The 24,104-nt window shown below is 40.0% G+C and overlaps 1 protein-coding gene across 2 annotated transcripts; it reads right to left on the minus strand.

Annotated features, from left to right (window-relative positions):
• Window positions 1–6,359: 6,359 nt before the first annotated feature.
• dmac2 (distal membrane arm assembly component 2) lies at window positions 6,360–10,806 on the minus strand. Of its 2 annotated transcripts, none has more exons than XM_039760593.1 (6): window positions 10,703–10,806; window positions 10,107–10,312; window positions 9,946–10,026; window positions 9,679–9,818; window positions 9,428–9,590; window positions 6,360–8,406 (listed from the first exon to the last, which is right to left on the minus strand). In XM_039760593.1, exons 1-6 carry the CDS (start codon window positions 10,727–10,729, stop codon window positions 8,241–8,243), a joined length of 783 nt encoding a protein of 260 aa, XP_039616527.1. In that variant the 5' UTR covers window positions 10,730–10,806; the 3' UTR covers window positions 6,360–8,240. The 2 variants fall into 2 exon arrangements, with proteins under 2 accessions (XP_039616527.1, XP_039616528.1); XM_039760594.1 differs by lacking the exon at window positions 10,703–10,806 and adding an exon at window positions 10,638–10,694.
• Window positions 10,807–24,104: the final 13,298 nt, after the last annotated feature.

Raw genomic sequence — 24,104 nt, forward strand, 5'->3', positions numbered from 1 at the left:
GGCCAGAGCACCTCCATCGGCACAGGCGAGCATTTTATCTAAGAACCGGTTTGACCCTCTACGCGTCCCCATTTCGCCTTCAGCACCTGGTGATGTATTAGTGGTAGGTGATTCCATCGTTAGAAACCTTAATGTCGCATGCCCTAATGCAAAATTGTTTGTTTCTTGTTTTCCCGGTGCTCGTGTCCGAGATGTAATGAAACGCGTCGCCAGCAGTCTACGAGAAACACAAGGAGAGGGCAGTTGGATCAATCGTCTTGCATGCGGTAAACGATATAAGGCACCGACAATCAGAAATCCTGAAGGCTGACTTCGCAGCTCTGATTAGAGACACGAAGGAGAGGACCCCATCGGCAAAGATCTTCGGTCGGTCCACTACCTCGTCAGACGATCCAACGAGTACTACAGTCGTCTGCTAGGGTTGAACAACTGGCTACAGGGTTTCTGCAAGAAGAAGGATGTCGGCTTCATCAACAATTGGAATCTCTTTTGGAAAGGCCGCGTCTCTTCAAGCGTGATGGCCTGCATCCGAACAGTTTCGGCGCCCGGGTCCTCTCCGAAAACATATCGAAGGTAATTCGTTTTCTTGACTATCTATCTCTGCTCTTAACCCCTTCCGAAATAATACTGCTGTGCCAGGACATGATGAATGTTTAATAGAGTCTTCCGTTAAAGTTCACACCATTAATACTGTAATAAGCAATCTCAATGCACGTAGAAAACCTAGGAAATACGGCATAAACTCCAATAATCTAATTAAAATCACTATTTTAGAGGAACAATGTATTAAAACTATAAAACAGATCACAGATTAAACAAAAATATACACAGAGCGGCTAATAATAATAATTTAGTTCCTATTCCAAATAACAATAACGCACATAGTACTCATCTCTGCACCTCCGAAACATTAAATATGGCACTATTAAATGTCAGAGCTTTAACTAACAAAACGTATTTTATCACCGATCTTATTAGTGATAAAAAATAGATCTTATTGCACTAAATGAAACATGGCTGAATTCAGATGCGCGTCAGTTTTAATCGAATCTGCCTCCGGATTACAGTTTTACTCATTCAAACCGCCAGGGAAAAGGGGCGGATTGGCTAACATTTACTCGAGCGATTAAAATGTAAAGATGTCAGTTTTGGTAAGTTCAAGTCCTTTGAGTATCTCGCCGTTGTTATTCATGGAGATTCTCAAGTTCTAATACTATCCGTGTATAGACCTCCTAAATATAACGCGTCGTTTTTTGAGGAATTCTCTGACTTAATGTCAATTTTAATTACTAATTATGACACACTCCTAATAGTTGGCGACTTTAATTTTCATATAGATAATCAGTGTGATCTAAAAGTAAAAGAATTTATGAACCTCCTGGATTCTTTTGATTTGAGACAACTCATAAATCAGCCTACACATAAAGCAGGTCATACATTAGACTTAGTGATTACTAAAGGACTGAAAGTTGATATAAAACAGATCATTGATATTGGTCTATCAGACCATTTTCTTCTACTTTTAATATAGAAATAATGATAAAAACACTCATGAGAAGCATATTGTTAAAAACGCTTCTTTGATTCGCAGCAGCTTTAAAACTTACAAACATTTTAAGCAATCAGTCCGTTTATAGTGCCAGCTATAATAGCGAGGACAATGTAAATAGTAAGGTGGAAAGATTTAATTCTAAAGTGAGAGCTGCTGTTGACATAGTTGCACCTGAAAAGACAGTGAAAAAATCTTCTAGCATTGTTATACCATGGAAGACCCAAAGAGTGTCTGATTTAAAGAGAACATGCCGTAGAGCTGAGCGTCAATGGAGGAAGACTAAACTTACTATCCACCACGAAATATTAAAAGTCAAAATAACAGAATACAATAACACTGTCCGTCTTGAGAGAGCTGCTATTTCTCTAATATTATAAATAACAATGCTAGTAATCCTAGAGTCTTATTTTCAACAATTGATCACCTACTAAACCCAGGTAGCTCAAAGGAATGCCTCCTAAGTGCTTCCAGTGAAACCTGTGAGGCTGTCGCTGTATTTTCAATCAAAAATTAATGATATTAGAAATAACATAGTATATCTCCCCAACACTAAGGATCCCCTAAACCCCAACATCCTGTTATAAACAAATTAAACTCTTTCACTAGGATAGATTTACCTGATTTACAAAAATAATATCTCAATTAAAACCCTCCACCTCGCCCTTGACCCGATACCAACAAGGTTTTTCAAAGAAGTATCAGGCGTGCTAATTGATAATGTTCTTGACATAGTAAATTCGTCACTAGATACTGGGGTCTTCCCAGACTGTCTTAAGACTGCTGTAGTTAAACCCCTACTTAAGAAACATAATCTTGACCCTCAGCTCTTGAAAATTTTAGACCCATCTCTAACCTGCCCTTCTTAAGTAAAGTTCTAGAGAAGGCAGTCATTATGCAGTTAAATGACCACCTAAATAAACATGCTATTCTTGATAAATTTCAGTCAGGTTTTAGAACAAATCACAGCACAGAAACTGCACTCGTTAAAGTAGTAAATGACTTGCGGGTAAATGCAGACAGAGGCCATTTATCTGTTCTCATCCTCTTAGATCTGAGTGCTGCATTTGACACCATTGATCACAACATTCTTAGAAATCGCCTTAGTCAATGGGTGGGCCTCTCTGGCAGTGTCTTAAATTGGTTTGAATCCTACCTGACAGGGAGAAAATATTTTGTTAGTTGTGGGAATTACAACTCGAAGACACATGATATCCAATATGGTGTTCCACAAGGCTCTATCCTGGGTCCGCTGTTATTCTCAATCTACATGCTTCCGTTAGGTCAGATTATCTCAGGGCACAACGTGAGCTACCACAGCTATGCTGATGACACACAGCTGTACTTATCAATAGCACCTGATGACCCGATTCTATTGATTCACTAACACAATGTCTGACTAGTATCTCAGAATGGATGAATAGTAATTTTCTCAAGTTAAATAAAGAGAAAACTGAAATTTTAGTGATCAGCAATAATGGATACAATGAGGCTATTAGAAATAAACTGGATACATTAGGATTAAAAGTCAAGACGGAGGTAAAAAGCTTAGGGGTGATTGTTGACTGTAATCTGAATTTTAAATCACATATTAATCAGATCATTAGGACAGCATTTTTCACTTAAGAAACATAAGTAAAGTTAGACCTCTTTATCACTGAAAGATGCTGAGAAATTAGTTCACGCGTTTGTTTTCAGTCGACTAGATTACTGTAACGCACTCCTCTCAGGACTACCCAAAAAGATATAAATCGTTTGCAACTAGTGCAGAATGCAGCTGCTAGAATCCTAACTAGGAAAAGAAAATCAGAACACATTTCTCCAGTTTTGATGTCACTACACTGGTTACCTGTGTCATTCAGAATTGACTTTAAAATTCTGCTTATGGTTTATAAAGCCTTAAATAATCTCGCCCCATCTTATATATCGGAATGTCTGACACCTTATATTCCAAATCGTAACCTCAGATCCTCAAATGAGTGTCTCCTTAGAATTCCAAGAACAAAACTTAAAAGAAGTGGTGAGGCGGCCTTCTGCTGTTATGCACCTAAAATCTGGAATAGCCTGCCAATAGGAATTCGCCAGGCTGATACAGTAGAGCACTTTAAAACACTGCTGAAAACACATTACTTTAACATGGCCTTTTTATAACTTCATTTTAATCGTAATTTAACTTAATCCTGATACTCTGTATGTTCAATTCATCATAACAACTATTCATGGTGGCTCTAAAATCGGTACTGACCCCTACTCTCTTTTCTGTTTCTTTTTCCGGTTTCTTTGTGGTGGTGGCCTGCGCCACCTCCACCTACTCAAAGCTTCATGATGCTCCAACAATGATGGACGGATTAAAAGGAAGAAGTCTACGTGACCATCATCATCATCAAGCCCTTCCGTGAGAACCCTAAATCCAAAGAGGACTGTTTCATTTATGTTAGGTAGAATGCCCAGAGGGGACTGGGCGGTCTCATGGTCTGGAATCCCTACAGATTTTATTTTTCTCCAGCCGTCTGGAGTTTTTTTTGTTTTTTCTGTCCCCCCTGGCCATTGAACCTTACTCTTATTCGATGTTAATGTTGATTTATTTTTTATAATTATGTCTTTCATTTTTCTATTCTTTAATATGTAAAGCACTTTGAGCTACTGTTTGTATGAAAATGTGCTATATAAATAAATGTTGTTGTTGTTGATGGCCAAATGGGGAGGCAGCTACATGGATGAGGTCTCCAGGACTCTAAAAATATCCAAACCTAATTATGTCATATCATCTACTGTTAAACCGTACTTCTAAAATTTTTATTATGCTGTATTAAGGAATTGTTCTGTTCTGTGTATTGTATTGTATTGACCCCCTACTTTTGACACCCACTGCACGCCCAACCTACCTGGAAAGGGGTCTCTCTTTGAACTGCCTTTCCCGAGGTTTCTTCCATTTTCCCTACAAGGTTTTATTGGGAGTTTTCCTTGTCTTCTCAGAGAGTCGAGGCTGGGGGGCTGTCAAAAGGCAGGGCCTGTTAAAGCCCATTGCGGCACTTCCTGTGTGATTTTGGGCTATACAAAAATAAACTGTATTGTATAAACTGTATTCCATTCCTGCCAGCAAAGAGCAAAAAGCTGCAGTGGGCACAGGCTCACCAAAACTGGATGGTTCAAGACCATAAAAACATAGCCTGGTCTAATGAGTGTCAGTTTCTGCTCAGGGACACAGATGGTAGGATCAGAATGTGGCACCAACAGCATGAATTCAAAGTACCCATCCTGATGTGTCAACAGTCAATGCTAACGGTGTGAGGAATGTTTTCTTAACCCACTTTGGACCAATTAATGTCAATCACTGCTTGAATGCCACAGCGTATTTATTGTTGCTGACAATCTGCATCTCTTCATTGCCACCATTTCCCCATCTTTTAATAGCTACTGCCAACATGAAAAATGCACCATGTCAGAAAGCAAAAGACATCTCAAACTGATTTGATGAACATGACCATGAGTTTAGTGTTCTTCAGTGGCCTTCCCAGTCTCTAACAGAACATCTTTTGGATGTGGTAAGAACAGGAGATTCACAACATGAATGAACAGCTAACAAATCTACAGATATCACATGATGCAATCATTTTAGCATGGATCAGAATCTTTAATGAGTTTCCAACATCTTATGGAATCCATGCTGCAAAGAGTTTGCTGTTTTGACAGCAAAGACATACCTATTATTATTCAGCTATCTGAAGACTTCCCCCCCACCACATGACTCATCTATAGAAGCTTAAGAAATTATACTATATAGAAGTACTCTAGCAATTTGCTAATGAAACATCTATTTTATTTACATCAATTTTATTGGGGTTTTATGTATTTATTCTTAATTATAATTACTAATTCATACCTCATTTTAGTTTGTTTTTCTTTTGTGTTTTTTTTATTTGTAAAGCACTTTGTGTTACACCATGTGTAAGAAAACATGCTATAGAAATAAATGTTATTAGTGTAATGCTCCTAATAATTTGCTCAGGTGGTGTATACACCTTTTAGATCCATAAATTTAAATTTTTTCAAATGTGTAATAAGACAAGTAGTTGGCGATGTTCATTTTAACAGACTGACTAGTCTCGCCATCACTTGTTCTTCCAATTTATATTTGGAGTAGGCCATCTTGGATGCAGACTGTTTTTGGCAGACATCAAAATAAAATGGCATAGATGTGGCATTATAGCAGAATTCAATACACTGTGTTAACTATTCATAGTTATTTCTCCCTACTCTTACTGTAACTTTCTTAGACCTAAACATTTATGCAAAAATGTCAGGTAAATGCATGGAATGAAAACAAGAAGATGCACTGGTCCAAAAGGACTTTTTTTGGGAAACTTATTGGTGAGGAAATAGTCATGGAGTCATTTTCCAAGCTGACCTCTATTAATAAAATACAAATATTCATACTTAAATTATTTAACATTTCCTTGTTTGCTGGATTACATATAGTAACACAACTGACATCTCTAGTCCCTTGCTACAACATTTTTGCACTTGATCAACAGGCTTACATATATACATTGTCAATAGCCAAAACCTCTGGGTGAGCCATACCCACAAACAAGATCACCATGAGTGAATAATATAATTCTTTCAAGTTTTTTAAGGGATCTCCATAATTACTTGTGATTTTGCTCTTTCATATGTAGATATTTGCCTGACTGTTACTGACACTAACATTATCTTTGCATCACACACTCTACCGGTGTTGAAAACCAAGATTTATAAAAGAATTAAAGATAAAAGTTTCAAAGATGGTGACATACTAAAGCTCTTAAAATAATTTATGGAATGTAATTTATTCTCAATCGCCTGGAAACCCTCAACCACAGATTCTCTTGTTCCATTTTTAATTTTGCTCAATATTTTGACATCTTGAAATTATTTACAATTTTGTTTAATGGGGCTCATCACAAAATGTCCTCATTAAACACTGTCTGACTCTTAGAACTTTCAACATAACACTAATATGTATTCCTTATTCAGTGCACATTTCACATGGCAGTTTCCTATGCAGCATATTATATATGAAGACCCTGGCCCATTACATGACTTTTCCAATGAATTTCAATCAGACTTCATTTATATAATCTCACCAATTCAGATGTAGGCCCAGCATGTTCCTGTGACTATCAGTCATGTTGTCAAACATCTCCAGAGACTAAGTCCAACCAGCCTGTGAATCGGTTGGACGACTTTGATCGTGTCTCAAGTCCTAAGGATTGGCTCTATATGTGCAACAGCTGAACAATCAAAAAGCAAACAGCTGGAAGTATAATGCTTATCATGCAGCTATAAGGAATAAGACTATAGTTTTGAACTTCTCAAACAGAAGAGGGGATAATCTGTCTAATGTCTTACATATCGCAACAGTATGATGGAAAAAAAAAAAGAAAGAAAAAGGCCAAGGCAGTGGCTTAACTCGACATACCGTAACAGCATTAACATATCTCCAGCTCTGTTAGTCACCAAGTATTGCTATTAGAAAAAGGGATGAGCTTGTGGTACTTTGGAAATATGAAGCAATGCCGGAAAGAAGTTATGGAGCCTGACATTTTCAGGAAATAAGATCAGTAACAGCAGTCTTCATGCTTGTCATCCCCTCGGACTTTGGCTTTAGATATCTTGGTTGCCAACTTGTATATCTCTCATGCAATCCACATTTATAAAAAAGGTGCCAGACAGGGCTGCACCAATTAACATACATCACCCTATCTCAGTCCTATGGCCAATTGTGGCTGTTGGGCTTCAATAAAAACACATTTGATTAGATTAAAATTTCCATTCACTTTTAAAAGTATAAAAGATATTAAAAATGTAAGTATTTGATTATGTTTATTCATATCTTGTAATTTCAATGGACTAAAGGTGTATGCCTTAATTAAGATTAAAAATATATACACAATGATTAACAGTTATTTTATTGCCACTTGCACAGATGCATGCTTCTCTTAAACTGACTTATTAATAAAAGCGGTATTAGAATAGCCTTAAGTCTGACACACAAGTCTTTGCTTACGTCTTAAGATATGTATAGCATAGCCTTGGGGGCATTATGACAGTCTCATGATTAACTGGATCCATTAAGCTTTAGAAATAAAATCGGGTACAGATTACGCTAGTAATCATCGTAGCAAGGCAGGGACAACACCTGGGCAGAGCACCACCCCATCACAGGGTAAGTGTACACGGGCCAATTGATCAATGTCAACCTACCTGAAATAAACAAGCCTGTGTTTGAAACGCTTAAATGCCAGCATCTACAGCTGTTACCTCAAGGGTCAGATACATGAATGAACACAGTTACCAAACAACTTAATATTACAACATTCTCAGATATGTTTACTTTACTTCAGGGCTGTGATCATCCAGAGTCTATACTGGCAGCAATGTTAACCAGTTCCAAAGAGAGAGGCTTAATCTGTTTAAAGTTTGAATTTGCCAAAACATTTTATAAAGATCTGAAAACACTAACAAATGTGTTAATGATTCACAGAAGTGACAACAGAAGTTAAAATCTCAAAGTACCTTTACACAATTAAATAATATACTCATTCTTCCAACGCCACATAACCAGTTCACTTGGCTTAACCTGGAATATTTTCAAGGTAAATTATACCAAGTAATTCTCCATCTTCTTTACAAAAGAGATGTCAAAGAATCAAGAATGCTGCTTGTTTATCTCCTCCAGTGAATTTCCTTTCAAAACATCAGAGTAGTCGATCCCTAAAATTTCACATTCTGGCAGCACTTCTTCTAGAAGAATACGTATAAGACCAGGATTTGAAATATGTGAAAGGTCGAATAATTCCAACTTTTTCAGTTTCCTGCAGGTTAAGAAGTAAAGACAAAAATACTTTATAATACACGCGGTAATCGGTTTATGTTAAACTAAACTACTAAAATCATAAGTACTACTGCTACTAAATGTCTATCCAAATATATCCCACAAGAAAAGGTAATCAAGGAAGATGGTATCAAGGGAAGAATTGAGACTGTTTGTTAAGGTTTTATTTTATTTTTTAATCATTAGAGCTATTTCTGTATCATTGAAACTGCAACATTGAGAATACCATGTAGACCACAGCTACTTCACAGGATGTAAACAATGCCTGTAAAGTGATCTGGGATAAGCTACACTAGGTTAAGTATTAGTGATATTCTTACTTGCATGTCCTTGTTAATCTGAATGCACTTAATGATCTGTCACCTGTAAGATTTTGAGTTAAAAATTAATTGATCAATGACATCAGACCAATTTCAAATAATAAAACTGGCTGCACCTAATGTCTATTGAAATGTGTTGCCTTTGTGGCCATTCCCTTTCAGCACTCAAAAAAAAAAACAAAAAAAAAAAAACAACAAACTGAAGGCCATGTCTTATTAAATACTGCCTACATCTCATATTCTTAGAGATGCATAGTTTTGTTAAAGTCATTCTCAGAAAATTAGCAAGAAGCTTTTAATATTTATTAAATGTTTGACCTCTTACAAGTCCACTGACAAGGAGAGCATTCAATTTATCAATAAATAATTAAAAATTGGGTTTCACCTTAACTCCAATTTTTGAGTCAATTTTAAAAAACTGAAATACTGCTGGAAAAAACTAAATAGCTCATAGGATTATTTAATGTTTGTGACAATTGTGCTGCTTTGTATTGAGAAAATACAATAACTGGATAAAACCAAGTAAATACCTTCTGAGTGGATATCTCATTAATAAATCTGACACCATCTAGATAATACCGCACCTTCACAAAAAGATCTGTCTACGGATTCCCTCTACAAACCCCTGCCAGAGCACTGTGAAGCATGAGACATGGCCAATCCACAGAGTAAAAGACCTACTTGAGATGATGTAAAGTAGCCAAGCCTTTATCGGAGACCTTCTTACATCCAGAAAGGGACAGCTCTTCAAGGGACTCACTTAATGCATGCAATCGACTTAGACACCAGTCATCTACATGTGGACAGTTACTGAGATCCAGTGTCCTTAGGGAGGACAGAATAGCTAGTGAACAAAAAAGATTGAAATGGTTGGTGAGCACTTATTAAACAGGAAATTACAGAAGGCAACCTTATCCCTTCCCCGATCTCACTTATGTTGTTCAAGCCATCATATGTGATAGGAGTTCCTTTGGCATCCACTTCTTCCACGGGAATCTCTCTAAAATGACTCAAGTCCCCTCTAAACTTCCCAAGCTGATTTTCCCAAAACCATTCTCTCTCTCCGGAAAACCTATGAAAAGAAAACAAACAGTCTTAAAAGGAAAGCGTGTAGATGATTTTTTACCTCATCCTCCACTGTGTATGTATGTTAAATTCACTACGGAGCATGTAAAATTACTTGCGAGCTTTGCTGCTACCTGATTCCACCTCCAAGGCTCAAGATATAGCAGGCAGCTGCCACATTGTCTCCATAACGCTCCCGAGTGTAGCCATAGAACCTGCACAGATAGATAGATTGCATGAGTACTCTTAGAACCACCAATCCATAAAAACACGTAAAAGGTTCTCTTTCACATACGAGTTTTGGCGACGCAAGCTCCAATTTCGTAGACTTTGACTCCTGTTGACTAAGTACTCAATATCGTAGAACCTATTACACAAAAGCTGTAGCACCCTGGTAAGAAAGGAGACACGTGGGGTTCGTTCTGGACGAGTTGTAGAGGTGCAGTCCCTCCAGGGCACTCTCTGCTGCAGATGAACATTTGCTTGCCTGAAAACTTGCACCTAAAAAAAAAAAAAAAACGCGATGCGTTTTGTGATGGTGCTACTATACAAGAAACGTAAAATGACAAGCGACCAAGATATCGGAGTGAGAAGAAACACAACCCATCACAGATTTAACAAAAACTGGAGCAGATTACTTCAGCCAGGACAAGTCACTATTACTTCAGCCAGGACAAGTCACTAAAGGTAAAGAAGCTCGCCAAATAACAAGGTCTTTTTACAAACGAAGTAGTAGCGTACAAGGACAAGTGTGTTTAAATAGTGTAAACAACCGCTGCAAATATGTACGATTTACAGGAAAAATTAAAAAATAACGGGGACGTACCAAGAACGTAAATTTTACGATTAACATACGGCTAATAAGTCAAATACAACAACAATTTCACCTACCCGGATGAACGCCGCCATGTGAATCATAATACATCACGTCACGTGACAGACGTACGTACCAGTTTTACGTCATATTTGTATGGGGAGAGGCGGAGCACGAAATGCACCCGCGGGGAGCAAATCAGCCTTCGACCGTTGTACCGTTGTTGGATAAGGTGGTGCGTTCAATATCATAGACATATATAGATAGACTCCGCATTCACTGTGTTACCCAGTCGACACAACACGTCAGCGCGTCCGCCGTATTGCGAGTGGCAATAATCCCATTTAAACTTATACAATTAGACGTGGAAACCGGGTTTTCTGATGAAAAAATAATGTTTTAAACAGTATCGTTTACATACAACAGATTTTGGCGAATCGTTTACATGCAATTATTTATATCCATTTATACACGAATAATGGCAATTATTAAGTAATAATAATAATTATTATTAAATAATTCCTGCCATATAAGTAACATTTCTCGGACTCCCTTCTTCCATCTCCGAAACATTTCGTCCTGTTCTTACGCAACACGGTACTGAAGTATTGATTAATGCCCTAGTCACCTCACGTACACTGTAGATTACTGTAATGCTATTATATCTGGCATCCCACAAAAAAACTTATCCATCGCTTACAACTTCTTGAAAATTCTGCTGCCATGATAATAACCGGTTCTAAATCCACTGAACATATTACACTTATTCTCTCTCAATTCACTGGCTCCCTGTTAACTACCGAATACAATACAAAATACTGCTCTTAACATTTAACGTTCCCCCCTACCTCACTGATCTCCTACAGACTTACACTCCCTCTTGCTCACTCAGATCCTCATCTGCAGCTCTACTTTCTGTACCACACATCAAACTCTGTTCTGTAGGAGCTCGAGCGTCTCTCATAGTGCTCCTCAACTCTGGAATTCTCTTCCCTCTCATATACGTCAGCTCGATTCAATAACGCATTTTAAAACTACCCTCAAAACCTATCTTTTCAAACTGGCATACCAATTGTGAATTTTGCACTGTTACTGCCAGTTATGTTTGTTTGTTTGCTAATTATTGCTTTTTGATTTTTCGTTCTCTTGTTTTAATTTTACTAATGTTTAATTTTATTGTAAGGTGACCTTAAGTGCTAAGAAAGGTGCCATTTAAATAAAATGTATTATTATTATTATTATTATTATTAATTATTGAGACAAAAACTTGACCAATGTCTAAAAGTCAAAATAGTAACACTGCAACTGGCAGTCTGGTATTTCTTTTAACAGTAAAATGATACACATAATGACAAAAAGAAACAATTTTATTGTATACAAATTGGCTTAATAATTTCTGAAAACATTTCACTTATTCCTCTCTCAATCTCTCTCTCACACACACACAATGTGGTTACGTAAATATATACAGGATAGGATCTAAAGTCCTTGAAACAGAACTGTCTTACATAGCTTTTTCCGTGTGTTGCCACTTTTTAATTTGAGAGTATTCAGTCTGGCAATATGGTGCGGCCTTAGTTTGTGGAAGACAGACACAACCAAAGACACAAGCATAAAATGATGGTTGTCAATTTCAAACTGTGTTTCCTCAATATGCTCCTTGACAAAAAAAAAAAAAAACACATCATATGAACCAATCTCAGCCCGAACAAACTGATTGATCAAAGATACACTGACAGCTTGCTCTAATGCCGACTGTCGGATAACACACTCAGCTACTTTGACCACCTTGACTGTACCCTCAGAAGGAATCATAAAACCTCCTTTGTTTTTTAATGTGAGCAAGTGGTAGCTTTGATCATATGATGCCGGTACAACATCTATTACCAAACTAGCACGGCACACATCACAGGACAGCTTTCTCAAAGTCCTGTCTAAGGGATACCTCCCATTGCTTCCTGAGGTGGATTTGTTTGGGAAACCTTCAAAGTTTGAGAAATGTTAACAGCTAACAACAATCTACATAGTTAGTAACTAAATACATTTAACCAAAACATTGTTTGGAGGCTCACATGAGCATAAAAAGCATAGCTTTGCTAGCTTACCAGCCTTATCTATGAAATGTATATGTAATCCCCCGGGATCTGGTCTGGAGCATACAGCGGTTTGTACAATCCCAAGCAGCACATGTGTGAGGCATCTTTATCCATTACTTCACTCCACAGCAGTGCCACTCGCAATATGGTGGCGATGTTGATGTATGATGCTGCTGGTCATGTGGCATCTAGTAATTCTATGTCTATGGCTCCAGCCCCTTTGATGTCACATCCAGGCTTGAGCCTATGGCTGAAGACCCTTATGAGCCCGACCTCTTTGACCTCATTTCCCTGTCTTCCCCTTTAAAATACCTCCAACTTTCCCCTACTCCTTCAGTTCTGTTTTGGACTCTGATTTGTGCAAACCAGTGCTATCTTTTGTTTGCAAGTTCGCAGCTAGGAAACCAATTATACAGGTGGCTGCCCCAAACCTTGCTATGACTTGTGGTCAAGTTTGTGACAATACACATACATACAAGTAAGAAAGAGGATATATATTTACAAGTGTTTGTCTTGTCCAGAGATGCCTAAAACATGTAAATTAATTAAAAACCTAAAGTAGAAATGTTTACTCCACTTGAAAATTTTCTCTTAGCTCCTGGCTAATAGAAAGTGTAGCAACGAAATAAACATTTTAACAGTATGTCTCTTCATATATGCTGTAAATTTATATAAATTCCTACAGTAAATATAGGAAAAATAAAAACACAGGCACATTGTTAAAATTTAGAAACCTATGCAAGTGTTTTAAAATAAAGAAAATGATAATTGAATTATTTCTCCACTCATTTACAAAAGGTCATAATTTTGCAAACGCATTTCTTGCTTACAACTGCTAATATTTTTCAGGCATTCTTTTTCCTTGCAGAGAGCAAGAAGACAATGTTTTAGCAAGGTGGGTTTAGGGCAATCTAGAGAGAAACATTTAAATAAAAACTTAAATGAAGCTTCTTGTCGTGTTCATAGTGCAGTGAAACTCTTAGTTGCATGTGTCCTTAGAACATTTGGCAAAAGCTCGATACTAAAAATAATGAAATAAAATAAATAACAAAAACTAACGATACTCAATATATTTCTGCATTTATATCCTATATATATATATATATATATATATATATATATATATATATATATATACTGCTCCAAAAAATTAAAGGAACACTTTGAAAACACATCAGATCTCAATGGGAAAAAGAAATCCTCCTGAATATCTATACTGATATAGACTGGGTAATGTGTTAGGAACGAAAGAATGCCACATCGTTTGATGGAAATGAAAATGATCAACCTACAGAGCCCTGAATTCAAAGACACCCCAAAAATCAGAGTGAAAAAATTATGTGGCAGGCTACTCCATTTTGCCAAAATTTAATTGCAGCAACTCAAAATTGTACGCAGCACTTTGTATGGCCTCTGTGTTCTTGTATACATGCCTGACAACATCGGTGCATGCTTCTAATGAGATGACAGATGGTGTTGTGGGGCTCCCTCCCAGATCTGGACCAGGGCATCACTGAGCTCCTGGACAGTCTGAGGTGCAACCTGGTGGCATTGGATGGACCAAAATATAATGTCCCAGAGGTGTTCTATTGGATTTAGGTCAGGAAAGTGTGGTGGCCAGTCAATGGTATCAATTCCTTCATCCTCCAGGAACTGCCTGCATACTCTCACCACATGAGGCCAGGAATTGTTGTGCACCAGGAGCCACTGTACCAGCATAGGGTCTGACAATGGGTCCAAGGATTTCATCCTGATACCTAATGGCTGCCAAGGTGCCTTTGTCAAGCCTGTAGCGGTCTGTGTGACCCTCCATGGATATGCCTCCCCAGACAATCATTAACCCACCACCAAACTGCTCATGCTGAATGATGTTACAGGCAGCATAATGTTCTCCATGGCTTCCCCAGACCCTTTCACTTCTGTCACGTGCTCAGGGTGAACCTGCTCTCATCTGTAAAAAGCACAGGGCACCAGTGGTGCATCTGCCAATTCTGGTATTCTATGGCGAATGCCAATCGAGCTGCATGCTGCTGGGCAGTGAGCTCAGGGCCCATTAGAGGACATGGGGCCCTTGGGTCACCCTCATGAAGTCTTTCTGGTTGTTTGGTCAGAGACATTCACACCAGTGGCCTGCTGGAGGTCATTTTGTAGGGCTCTGGCAGTGCTCATCCTGTTCCTCCTTGCCCAAAGGAGCAGATACTGGTCCTGCTGATGGGTTATGGACCTTCTATGGCCCTCTTCAGCTTTCCTAGAGTAACTGCTTGTCTCCTAGAATCTCATCCATGCCCTTGAGACTGTGCAGGGAGACACAGCAAACCTTCTGGCAATGACACGTATTGATGTGCCATCCTGGAGAAGTTGGACTACCTGTGCAACCTCTGTAGGGTCTAGGTATCGCCTCATGCTACCAGTAGTGACACTGACTGTAGCCAAATGCAATACTAGTGAAGAAACAGTCAGAAAAGATGAGGAGGGAAAAATGTCAGTGGCCTCCACCTGTTAAACCATTCCTGTTTTGGGGGTTGTCTTTCATTAACACCACAGCAGCTGAAACTGATTAACAACCCCCTCTGCTACTTAACTGACCAGATTAATATCCCATAAGTTTCATTGACTTTATGCTATACTCTGATTAAAAAGTGTTCCTTTAATTCTTTTGAGCAGTATATATATATATATATATATATATATATATATATATATATATATATATATATATATATATATATATATATATATATATATATATGTGGTCCCGGCCGGGCTGGAGCCCGGCGGGGCGCCCAGGAGGACGAGAGGAGGGCTTGTGCCTCCTCCACACGCAGGGCGTCCGTCCTGGTTTTGTTGGGAGCCACGGGTTGAGGGCATGGAAGCCCTACCTGTAGGGGCCCGTGGTTACCGCCAGGCGCCCGATGCCGGTTGATCCCATGCAGTCGCCGGCGGGCTGGAGCCCGCCGGGACGCTTGGAGGACGAGGAGGGCTTGTGCCTCCTCCACACCGCGAGGGGGCGTCCGTCCTGGTTCTGTTGGGGACCACGGGTACAGGGCATGGAAGCCCAGCCCTGTAGGGGCCCGTGGTCACCGCCAGGCGGCGCTCCGATGCCGGTTTATCCCGTACGGTCCGCGGCTGGGGCTGGAGCCCGGCCGGGACGCCTTGGAGGACGTGAGGAGGCGAGTGCCTCCTCCAGACAGAGTGGGGGCGTCCGTCCTGGTTCAGGGGCCTCGGGTACAGGGCATGGAAGCCCAGCCCTGCAGGGACCGTGGCCACGCCAGGCGGCGCCCAATGCCTAATTATCCCGGGAGCCGACACTTCCGCCACACCAGGAAGTGCCGGGGGGAAGACTTTATGTGGCGCCCGGAGAGCTACCAGGAAGGCAGCCGACACTTCCGCCACGCTGGGGCGTGGCCAAGGAACAGATGGCGGAAGCACCTGGGGCTCATCCGGTCATTATTTAAGGGTCCGCCTCCCTCCAGTCGGTGTGTGGAAGTCGGGTGGAAGTGGACTGAGCAAGAGGAAGGACTGGAGGCGGCCAGGAAGGCACAAGAGACTGTGGGCCTGGACTTTGGGAATTCGGTGCGAGAAGGCACTGGGGGTGCACGTGAGCCATTTTTGTAGATAATATTAGTGACAATAAATGGTGTGTGGTGAAACAATGTTGTCCGTCTGTCTGTGCCGGGGCCAGGTTTCACAATATATATATATATATATATATATCAGAAGGTTACTGGTTCGAATCCCGTAAATGCCAAAAGGGATTCTGCTCTGTTGGGCTCTTGATCAAGGCCCTTAACCTGCAATTGCTTTGCGCTCCGAGTAGTGAGAAAAGTACTATATAAATGCAAAGAATTATTATTTGATATATATATATATATATATATATATATATATATATACTAATAAAGGCAAAGCCCTCACTCACTCACTCACTGACTGACTGACTGACTGACTGACTGACTCACTGACTCACTGACTCATCACTAATTCTCCAACTTCCCGTGTAGGTAGAAGACTGAAATTTGGCAGACTCATTCCTTACAGCTTCCTTACAAAAGTTGGGCAGGTTTCATTTCGAAATTCTACGCGTAACGGTCATAACTGGAACCTTCTTTCGTATACTGTATACGGCTATAGCGGGCAGCTCGGTCGCCGTGGGAGGCGTGGCGGGTGAAGGACGGTGCTTAGCATATTCATAAGTAAGGCTGCTGCGCAACTCAGCACGCCTCACATGTAATTGAATGCCTGCCCATATTAGGCCGTTCTTCGCTGTGGTCTGTTCACTCCTTCCCTTTCTTCGCCAAGGAAGCAGCCTTTTCATAGGTTCTCCACTGTTTTAGCATATTCATAAGTGCGGCTGCTGTGGAAATCAGCACGCCTCCCACGTAATTGACTGCCTGCCCATATAAGGCCATTCTTCCCTGCGGTGTCTTCATTCGTTTCCTTGCTTTGCCGAGGAAGCAGCTTTCTCACAGCTTCTGCACTTGTTTATAAACGAATGACATATAAGAAAGTCCTTTTTCCTTGTTTCACCAACGAAGCAGCCTTTTTAGTTCATAGGGACGCTGTCGCTAAATACTCGCAAGCACATCCACAAGTTAATAGGGACGCTGTTGCTAAATACTCACAACAACATTCACAAGTTAATAGGGACACTGTTGCTAAATACTCACAACAACATCCACAAGTTAATAAGGACGCTGTCGCTAAATACACAGAGGCAAATCCACAAGTTAATAGAGCTTCTGTTTCTAGATACGATCCCAATAATGAAAAGCGGCTCATACGAAAACAACAGGTTTGGCTCAAAAAAGCCAATTGTGGATTTGCGTATGACCCAAACATACATTATGAGTCTGACAAAACAGTACACATTGGATCTATGGATGTTCACTGTGACTATTGTCAAGCAAAGAAGTGGAAATGCGAGTCTCCTGGTTTGTGCTGTAACGGTGGTAAAGTCTCTCTCACTCCTTTACGTAAGCTTCCTGACCTTCTTGAGGGCCTGTTAAATGGTGAACATCCTCAAAGTGAGCATTTCTTGAACAACATTCGAAAGTACAACAGCGCATTTCAAATGACATCATTTGGTGCTAACCAAATCGTTGAGGGAAATTTTATGCCTTCATTTAAAGTTCAGGGACAAGTGTATCACTTGATTGGCAGTCTTTTACCTATGCCAAGTGAGGAACACAAATTTTTGCAAATTTATTTCGTCGGGGACGATGAAAAGGAAGCACAAATCCGCTGCGCTAATTTTTCTGGACTTAACATGCCCCTGGTCAAGCAATTACAAAAAATGCTCCATGACTGTAACACTTACATCCAGGACTTCCACTCCACAATGGACAGTATTTCAGATGATGACAAAGACTTCAAATTTGTCAGTCACACAGACAAAAAACCATTACATGCACACCAAGGCAGATTTAATAAACCCACAGTTCATCAAGTTGGTGTTGTCATCGTTGGGCAAACGTTCAACAATAGAGATATTGTCTTGAAAACCAGAGACAATAAACTGCAACGCATTAAAGAAACCCACAGATCCTATGATGCACTTCAATATCCTCTCATGTTCTGCTATGGTGAAGACGGCTATTCTGTGTCTATACCTCAAGTTCATGCTACCAGTAAGTTACCTATGAACAAAACCGTCTCTGCATCAAACTTCTATTCATACCGGCTTATGATCAGACAACATCATGCTAATAATATCCTTTTCTTCCGAACTTTATTAAATCAGTTTTTAGTTGATATGTACGCAAAAATTGAATCCGAAAGACTAAATTATATCAGACTAAATCAAAAAAAACTATGGGCTGAAAATTACGTTCACTTAAAAGATGCTATTGACAAATACGACACTGATTTAACAGAACTTGGTCAAGCTGTGATATTACCATCTTTCTTCACTGGAGGACCTCGCTATATGCACAAGCGTACACAAGAAGCAATGACATATGTTCGTCGTTATGGCGCCCTGACTTATTCATCACATTTACTTGCAATCCTAAATGGCCTGAGATCACTGAAATTCTCCTTCCACGTCAAAAACCTCACGATCACCACGACCTTATCAGTCGTGTATTTCATCTCAAGATTCGCAAAATGATAGACTTGCTCACGAAGAGTAACATTTTCGGCTGTACAAATTGCTACATGTACACCATAGAGTGGCAAAAGTGAGGTATTCCCCATGCACACATTCTATTGTGGCTAAAGGATAGGATTAAACCAGCTCTCATCGATCAACTCATCCGTGCAGAAATTCCTGATCCACAGACTGACCCTGCCCTACACAAAATAGTAAAATCCAACATGATTCACGGCCCATGTGGACCTCATAATATCAACTCGCCCTGCATGATCAACAGAATATGCACTAAGAAGTACCCGCGTCCGTTCATCTCACAAACTCAAACCGAGAAGATGGTTACCCTCAGTACCGCTGGCGCGCACCTGCTGATGGAGGTCATACAATTAACATCAAAGGAGTAGATATCGACAACAGATGGGTGGTCCCTTATAGTCCTGTGCTGTCCCGCTTCTTCAATGCTCACATCAACGTCGAATTTTGCAATTCAGTAAAATCAATCAAATACATCTGCAAGTATGTTAACAAGGAAGTGACCAGGCAGTATTTACAATACAAAATCAAAATGACAAGTATCTCGATCTGAAGCTGGTCGTTACATTAGTAGCTCTGAAGCAGCCTGGCATTTTCTGTTTTCCCATTCATGAACGTTTCCCTCCAGTCGTTCATCTTTTGCTGTGCATCTTGAGAACGGACAAAGAATTTATTTCACAGAAGGCAATGTTGCCGATAAAGTACACAATCCACCACAAACGACCCTTTTAGCATTCTTTGACCTTTGCAAACACGATGATTTTGCTAAACAACTTCATTATAATGAAATTCCATCATATTATGTTGGGCAAACAACATGTTTCGTCGAAGGAAACAGGGCAACCCTGTACCAGGATATTCAGGAGTGAAAAAGGATAATGTACTGGGACGGGTCTACACTATACACCCAAATAACTCTGAATGCTACCATCTTCGACTGCTGCTCAACAAAGTCACAGGTCCCACATCTTTCAAATGTCTCAGAACAGTTGATGGTGTCCTACATCCGACCTATAAGTCAGACTGCAGGGCACTCGGTTTATTACATGACGACATCAACTGGGACGAGACTCTGCAGGAAGCTGCTCTATCTCGCTCATCTCAAAAGATCCGTGAACTATTTGCTGTCATGTTGGTGTTCTGCCAAATGGAAAACCCCTTAAACCTATGGGAAAAACATAAAGACAGCATGGCAGAAGATGTTAGGAGACAGACTGAAAGAGATCATATACGAACAGAAGTCCACCAGTGGTTAAATTTGATCTATAACAAGTGTCTACAGTTGCTTGAAAACTACGTCATTGCTATCGGAGGTCAATCTCTTCATCATTACGGTTTGCCTTCACCTTTAACAGAACTGGCACAACTTGCATCAAATCCCGAGTACTTGAAAGAGACATCTTACAACTCCTTGCACTTGGCCAATATAGTCACAAATAACGAGCGGTTGCTAAATAGTGACCAAAAGTCAGTTTATGAGCAAATCATGAGCAGCGTTACGTCTACCACTGCCATGGTGTTTTTCCTTGATGCTCCAGGAGGAACTGGTAGGACATTCATAATAAACCTTCTCTTTGCAAAAATCTGAGCAAAACGTAACATTGCCATAGCTGTGGCTTCTTCAGGCATTGCTGCAACTCTTCTAGAGGGTGGCAGAACTGCTCATTCAGCTTTCAAACTGCCTCTGAACCTCAACCATACTGAATCCCCCATGTGTAACATATCAAAGCAGAGCAACATGGCTGAAGTGCTACGACATTGTCACCTTATTGTCTGGGATGAATGCACTATGGCACACAGAGCAGGTATTGAGGCTTTAGACAGGACCCTCCAAGACATCCGAAACACCAACAAACTTATGGGAGGCTTGACAGTGTTGCTGGCTGGAGACTTCCGCCAAACCCTTCCAGTCGTGCCCAGAGGAACACGCTGATGAAGTTAAAGCATCTCTGAAATCTTCATACCTATGGCCACAAATCCATGTTGTTACTTTAAAAATAAACATGAGAGTTCATTTGAAAGGCGACAAAAAGCCGAGGAATTCTCTACACTTCTGATGAGTATAGGTGATGGCACCTTCATACAAGAAAACCGTAAAATAAATATTCCTACAAATCTCTGTCTCATCTTGAATACCTTACAAAGCCTTCTTCAAAATGTTTACCCCGATCTATGAAATTTACACCAAAATGACGTCTCATGGTTAAGAGAGAGAGCTATCCTGACACCAAAAAATGACATGACTACGACTATAAACCACATTTTACTTCAAGAACTACCTTCACAAACAAAAACATATCAATCTGTTGATTCAGTTGTAGAAGTAGAAGACGCGGTACATTATCCAGTAGAGTTTCTGAATACTCTAAATCCTCCAGGCACTCCTGAGCATAATCTCATCTTGAAGGTTGGGGCACCAATAATGTTACTGAGAAACTTACAGCCACCAAAACTTTGTAACAGCACAAGACTTCAGGTCACATCTCTACAAAACAACCTAATTGAAGCAACTATTTTTACTGGCAGTGCCTCAGGTGACACAGTTTTTATTCCTCGCATCCCCGTTATACCATCTAATCTCCCATTTCAATTCAAATGCGTTCAATTTCCAGTAAGGCTCTGCTTCACAATGACAATTAATAAGTCTCAGGGACAAACACTACAAAAAGTTGGCATTGATTTGAGGCAGGATTGCTTTTCACATGGCCAACTGTATGTTGCATGCTCAAGAGTGAGTTCAGCACACAGCTTAGTCATATTACAACCAGAGGGCCGAACTGACAACGTGGTATACAGAGAGATCCTTAACAATTAATTTGTTTACATATTTTCCCTCAGTCTAAAAATGTTTACTTTTTTCTTAATAAAAATATTCAGACAGTATTTTACCGCTGCTAAGCACGAGTATTTTGCTATATATATATATATATATGTATGTGTATATATATATGTATATATGTATATACAGTATGTATATGTGTATATGTATATATATGTTTATATGTCTGTGAGTGTGTATATATATATATATAACAGCAACACTCATAACAGTGACAAAACAATTATATTAACAATCATGTTACATTATTTTCAAAATGTTTCCTTTTCGTTTTTAATTACTTCTTTAATACACTACTTCTCCGCTGCGAAGTGCGGGTATTTTGCTAGTATATATATATATATAATCCTAAGCCTAAAAGTGCGACGATTTTATGTCACTTTTTTGTCACGCTTTAAATCAGGCTTATTTTAAAACCTACATATATATGTTTGGTATCATTCTTTTCAGAATTTCAGAATCCAGCAGCTGATTGAGCAAAGAGGAGGTAAAAAAAAATTGTGTTTGTTCCCATTGTATCACCGTTTAAGAAAGGGTTTCGGAAGAATATTCAGCACCCCTCTTGAAAACATGAGTGGCAGAAATGAGAAGTGGCTGGCAAGTAGCCCAGGCAAAGGGGGTTGGCAAGCAAAGCAAGCAGGGGGTAAGCCCCCCAATGTATGTATATATATATATATATATATATATATATATATATATATATATATATATATATATATATATATACTGCTCAAAAGAATTAAAGGAACACTTTTAATCAGAGTATAGCATAAAGTCAATGAAACTTATGGGATATTAATCTGGTCAGTTAAGTAGCAGAGGGGGTTGTTAATCAGTTTCAGCTGCTGTGGTGTTAATGAAATTAACAACAGATGCACTAGAGGGGCAACAATGAGATGACCCCCAAAACAGGAATGGTTTAACAGGTGGAGGCCACTGACATTTTTCCCTCCTCATCTTTTCTGACTGTTTCTTCACTAGTTTTGCATTTGGCTACAGTCAGTGTCACTACTGGTAGCATGAGGCGATACCTGGACCCTACAGAGGTTACACAGGTAGTCCAACTTCTCCAGGATGGCACATCAATACGTGTCATTGCCAGAAGGTTTGCTGTGTCTCCCTGCACAGTCTCAAGGGCATGGAGGAGATTCTAGGAGACAAGCAGTTACTCTAGGAGAGCTGGAGAGGGCCATAGAAGGTCCATAACCCATCAGCAGGACCAGTATCTGCTCCTTTGGGCAAGGAGGAACAGGATGAGCACTGCCAGAGCCCTACAAAATGACCTCCAGCAGGCCACTGGTGTGAATGTCTCTGACCAAACAACCAGAAAGACTTCATGAGGATGACCCAAGGGCCCCATGTCCTCTAATGGGCCCTGAGCTCATGGCCCAGCAGCATTCAGCTTGATTGGCATTCGCCATAGAATACCAGAATTGGCAGATGCACCACTGGTGCCCTGTGCATTTTACAGATGAGAGCAGGTTCACCCTGAGCACGTGATAGAAGTGAAAGGGTCTGGAGAAGCCATGGAGAACATTATGCTGCCTGTAACATCATTCAGCATGAGCAATTTGGTGGTGGGTTAATGATTGTCTGGGGAGGCATATCCATGGAGGGTCACACAGACTGCTACAGGCTTGACAAAGGCACCTTGGCTGCCATTAGGTATCAGGATGAAATCCTTGGACCCTATGTCACACCCTATGCTGGTACAGTGGCTCCTGGTGCACGACAATTCCTGGCCTCATGTGGTGAGAGTATGCAGGCAGTTCCTGGAGGATGAAGGAATTGATACCATTGACTGGCCACCACACTTTTCTGACCTAAATCCAATAGAACACCTCTGGGACATTATGTTTTGGTCCATCCAATGCCACCAGGTTGCACCTCAGACTGTCCAGGAGCTCAGTGATGCCCTGGTCCAGATCTGGGAGGAGATCCCCCACAACACCATCTGTCTTCTCATTAGAAGCATGCACCGATGTTGTCAGGCATGTATACAAGAACACAGGGGCCATACATAGTGCTGCGTACAATTTTGAGTTGCTGCAATTAAATTTTGGCAAAATGGAGTAGCCTGCCACATAATTTTTTCACTCTGATTTTTGGGGCGTCTTTGAATTCAGGGCTCTGTAGGTTGATCATTTTCATTTCCATCAAACGATGTGGCATCCTTTCGTTCCTAACACATTACCCAGTCTATATCAGTATAGATATCCAGGGGGATTTCTTTTTCCCATTGAGATCTGATGTGTTTTCAAAGTGTTCCTTTAATTTTTTTGAGCAGTTTATATATTTGCAATTGTGCAAAATGTATGCAATATTTATTTTCAAGTAGTATATATGTACACTGTGTTTGCCATATTATAATTTTTGTTCTTATGATTGACTGTTCTGCAGCCCACAGAACCTGCACTTGA

The sequence above is a fragment of the Polypterus senegalus genome, chromosome 8 (assembly GCF_016835505.1).
Source record: "Polypterus senegalus isolate Bchr_013 chromosome 8, ASM1683550v1, whole genome shotgun sequence".
NCBI lineage: Eukaryota > Metazoa > Chordata > Cladistia > Polypteriformes > Polypteridae > Polypterus > Polypterus senegalus.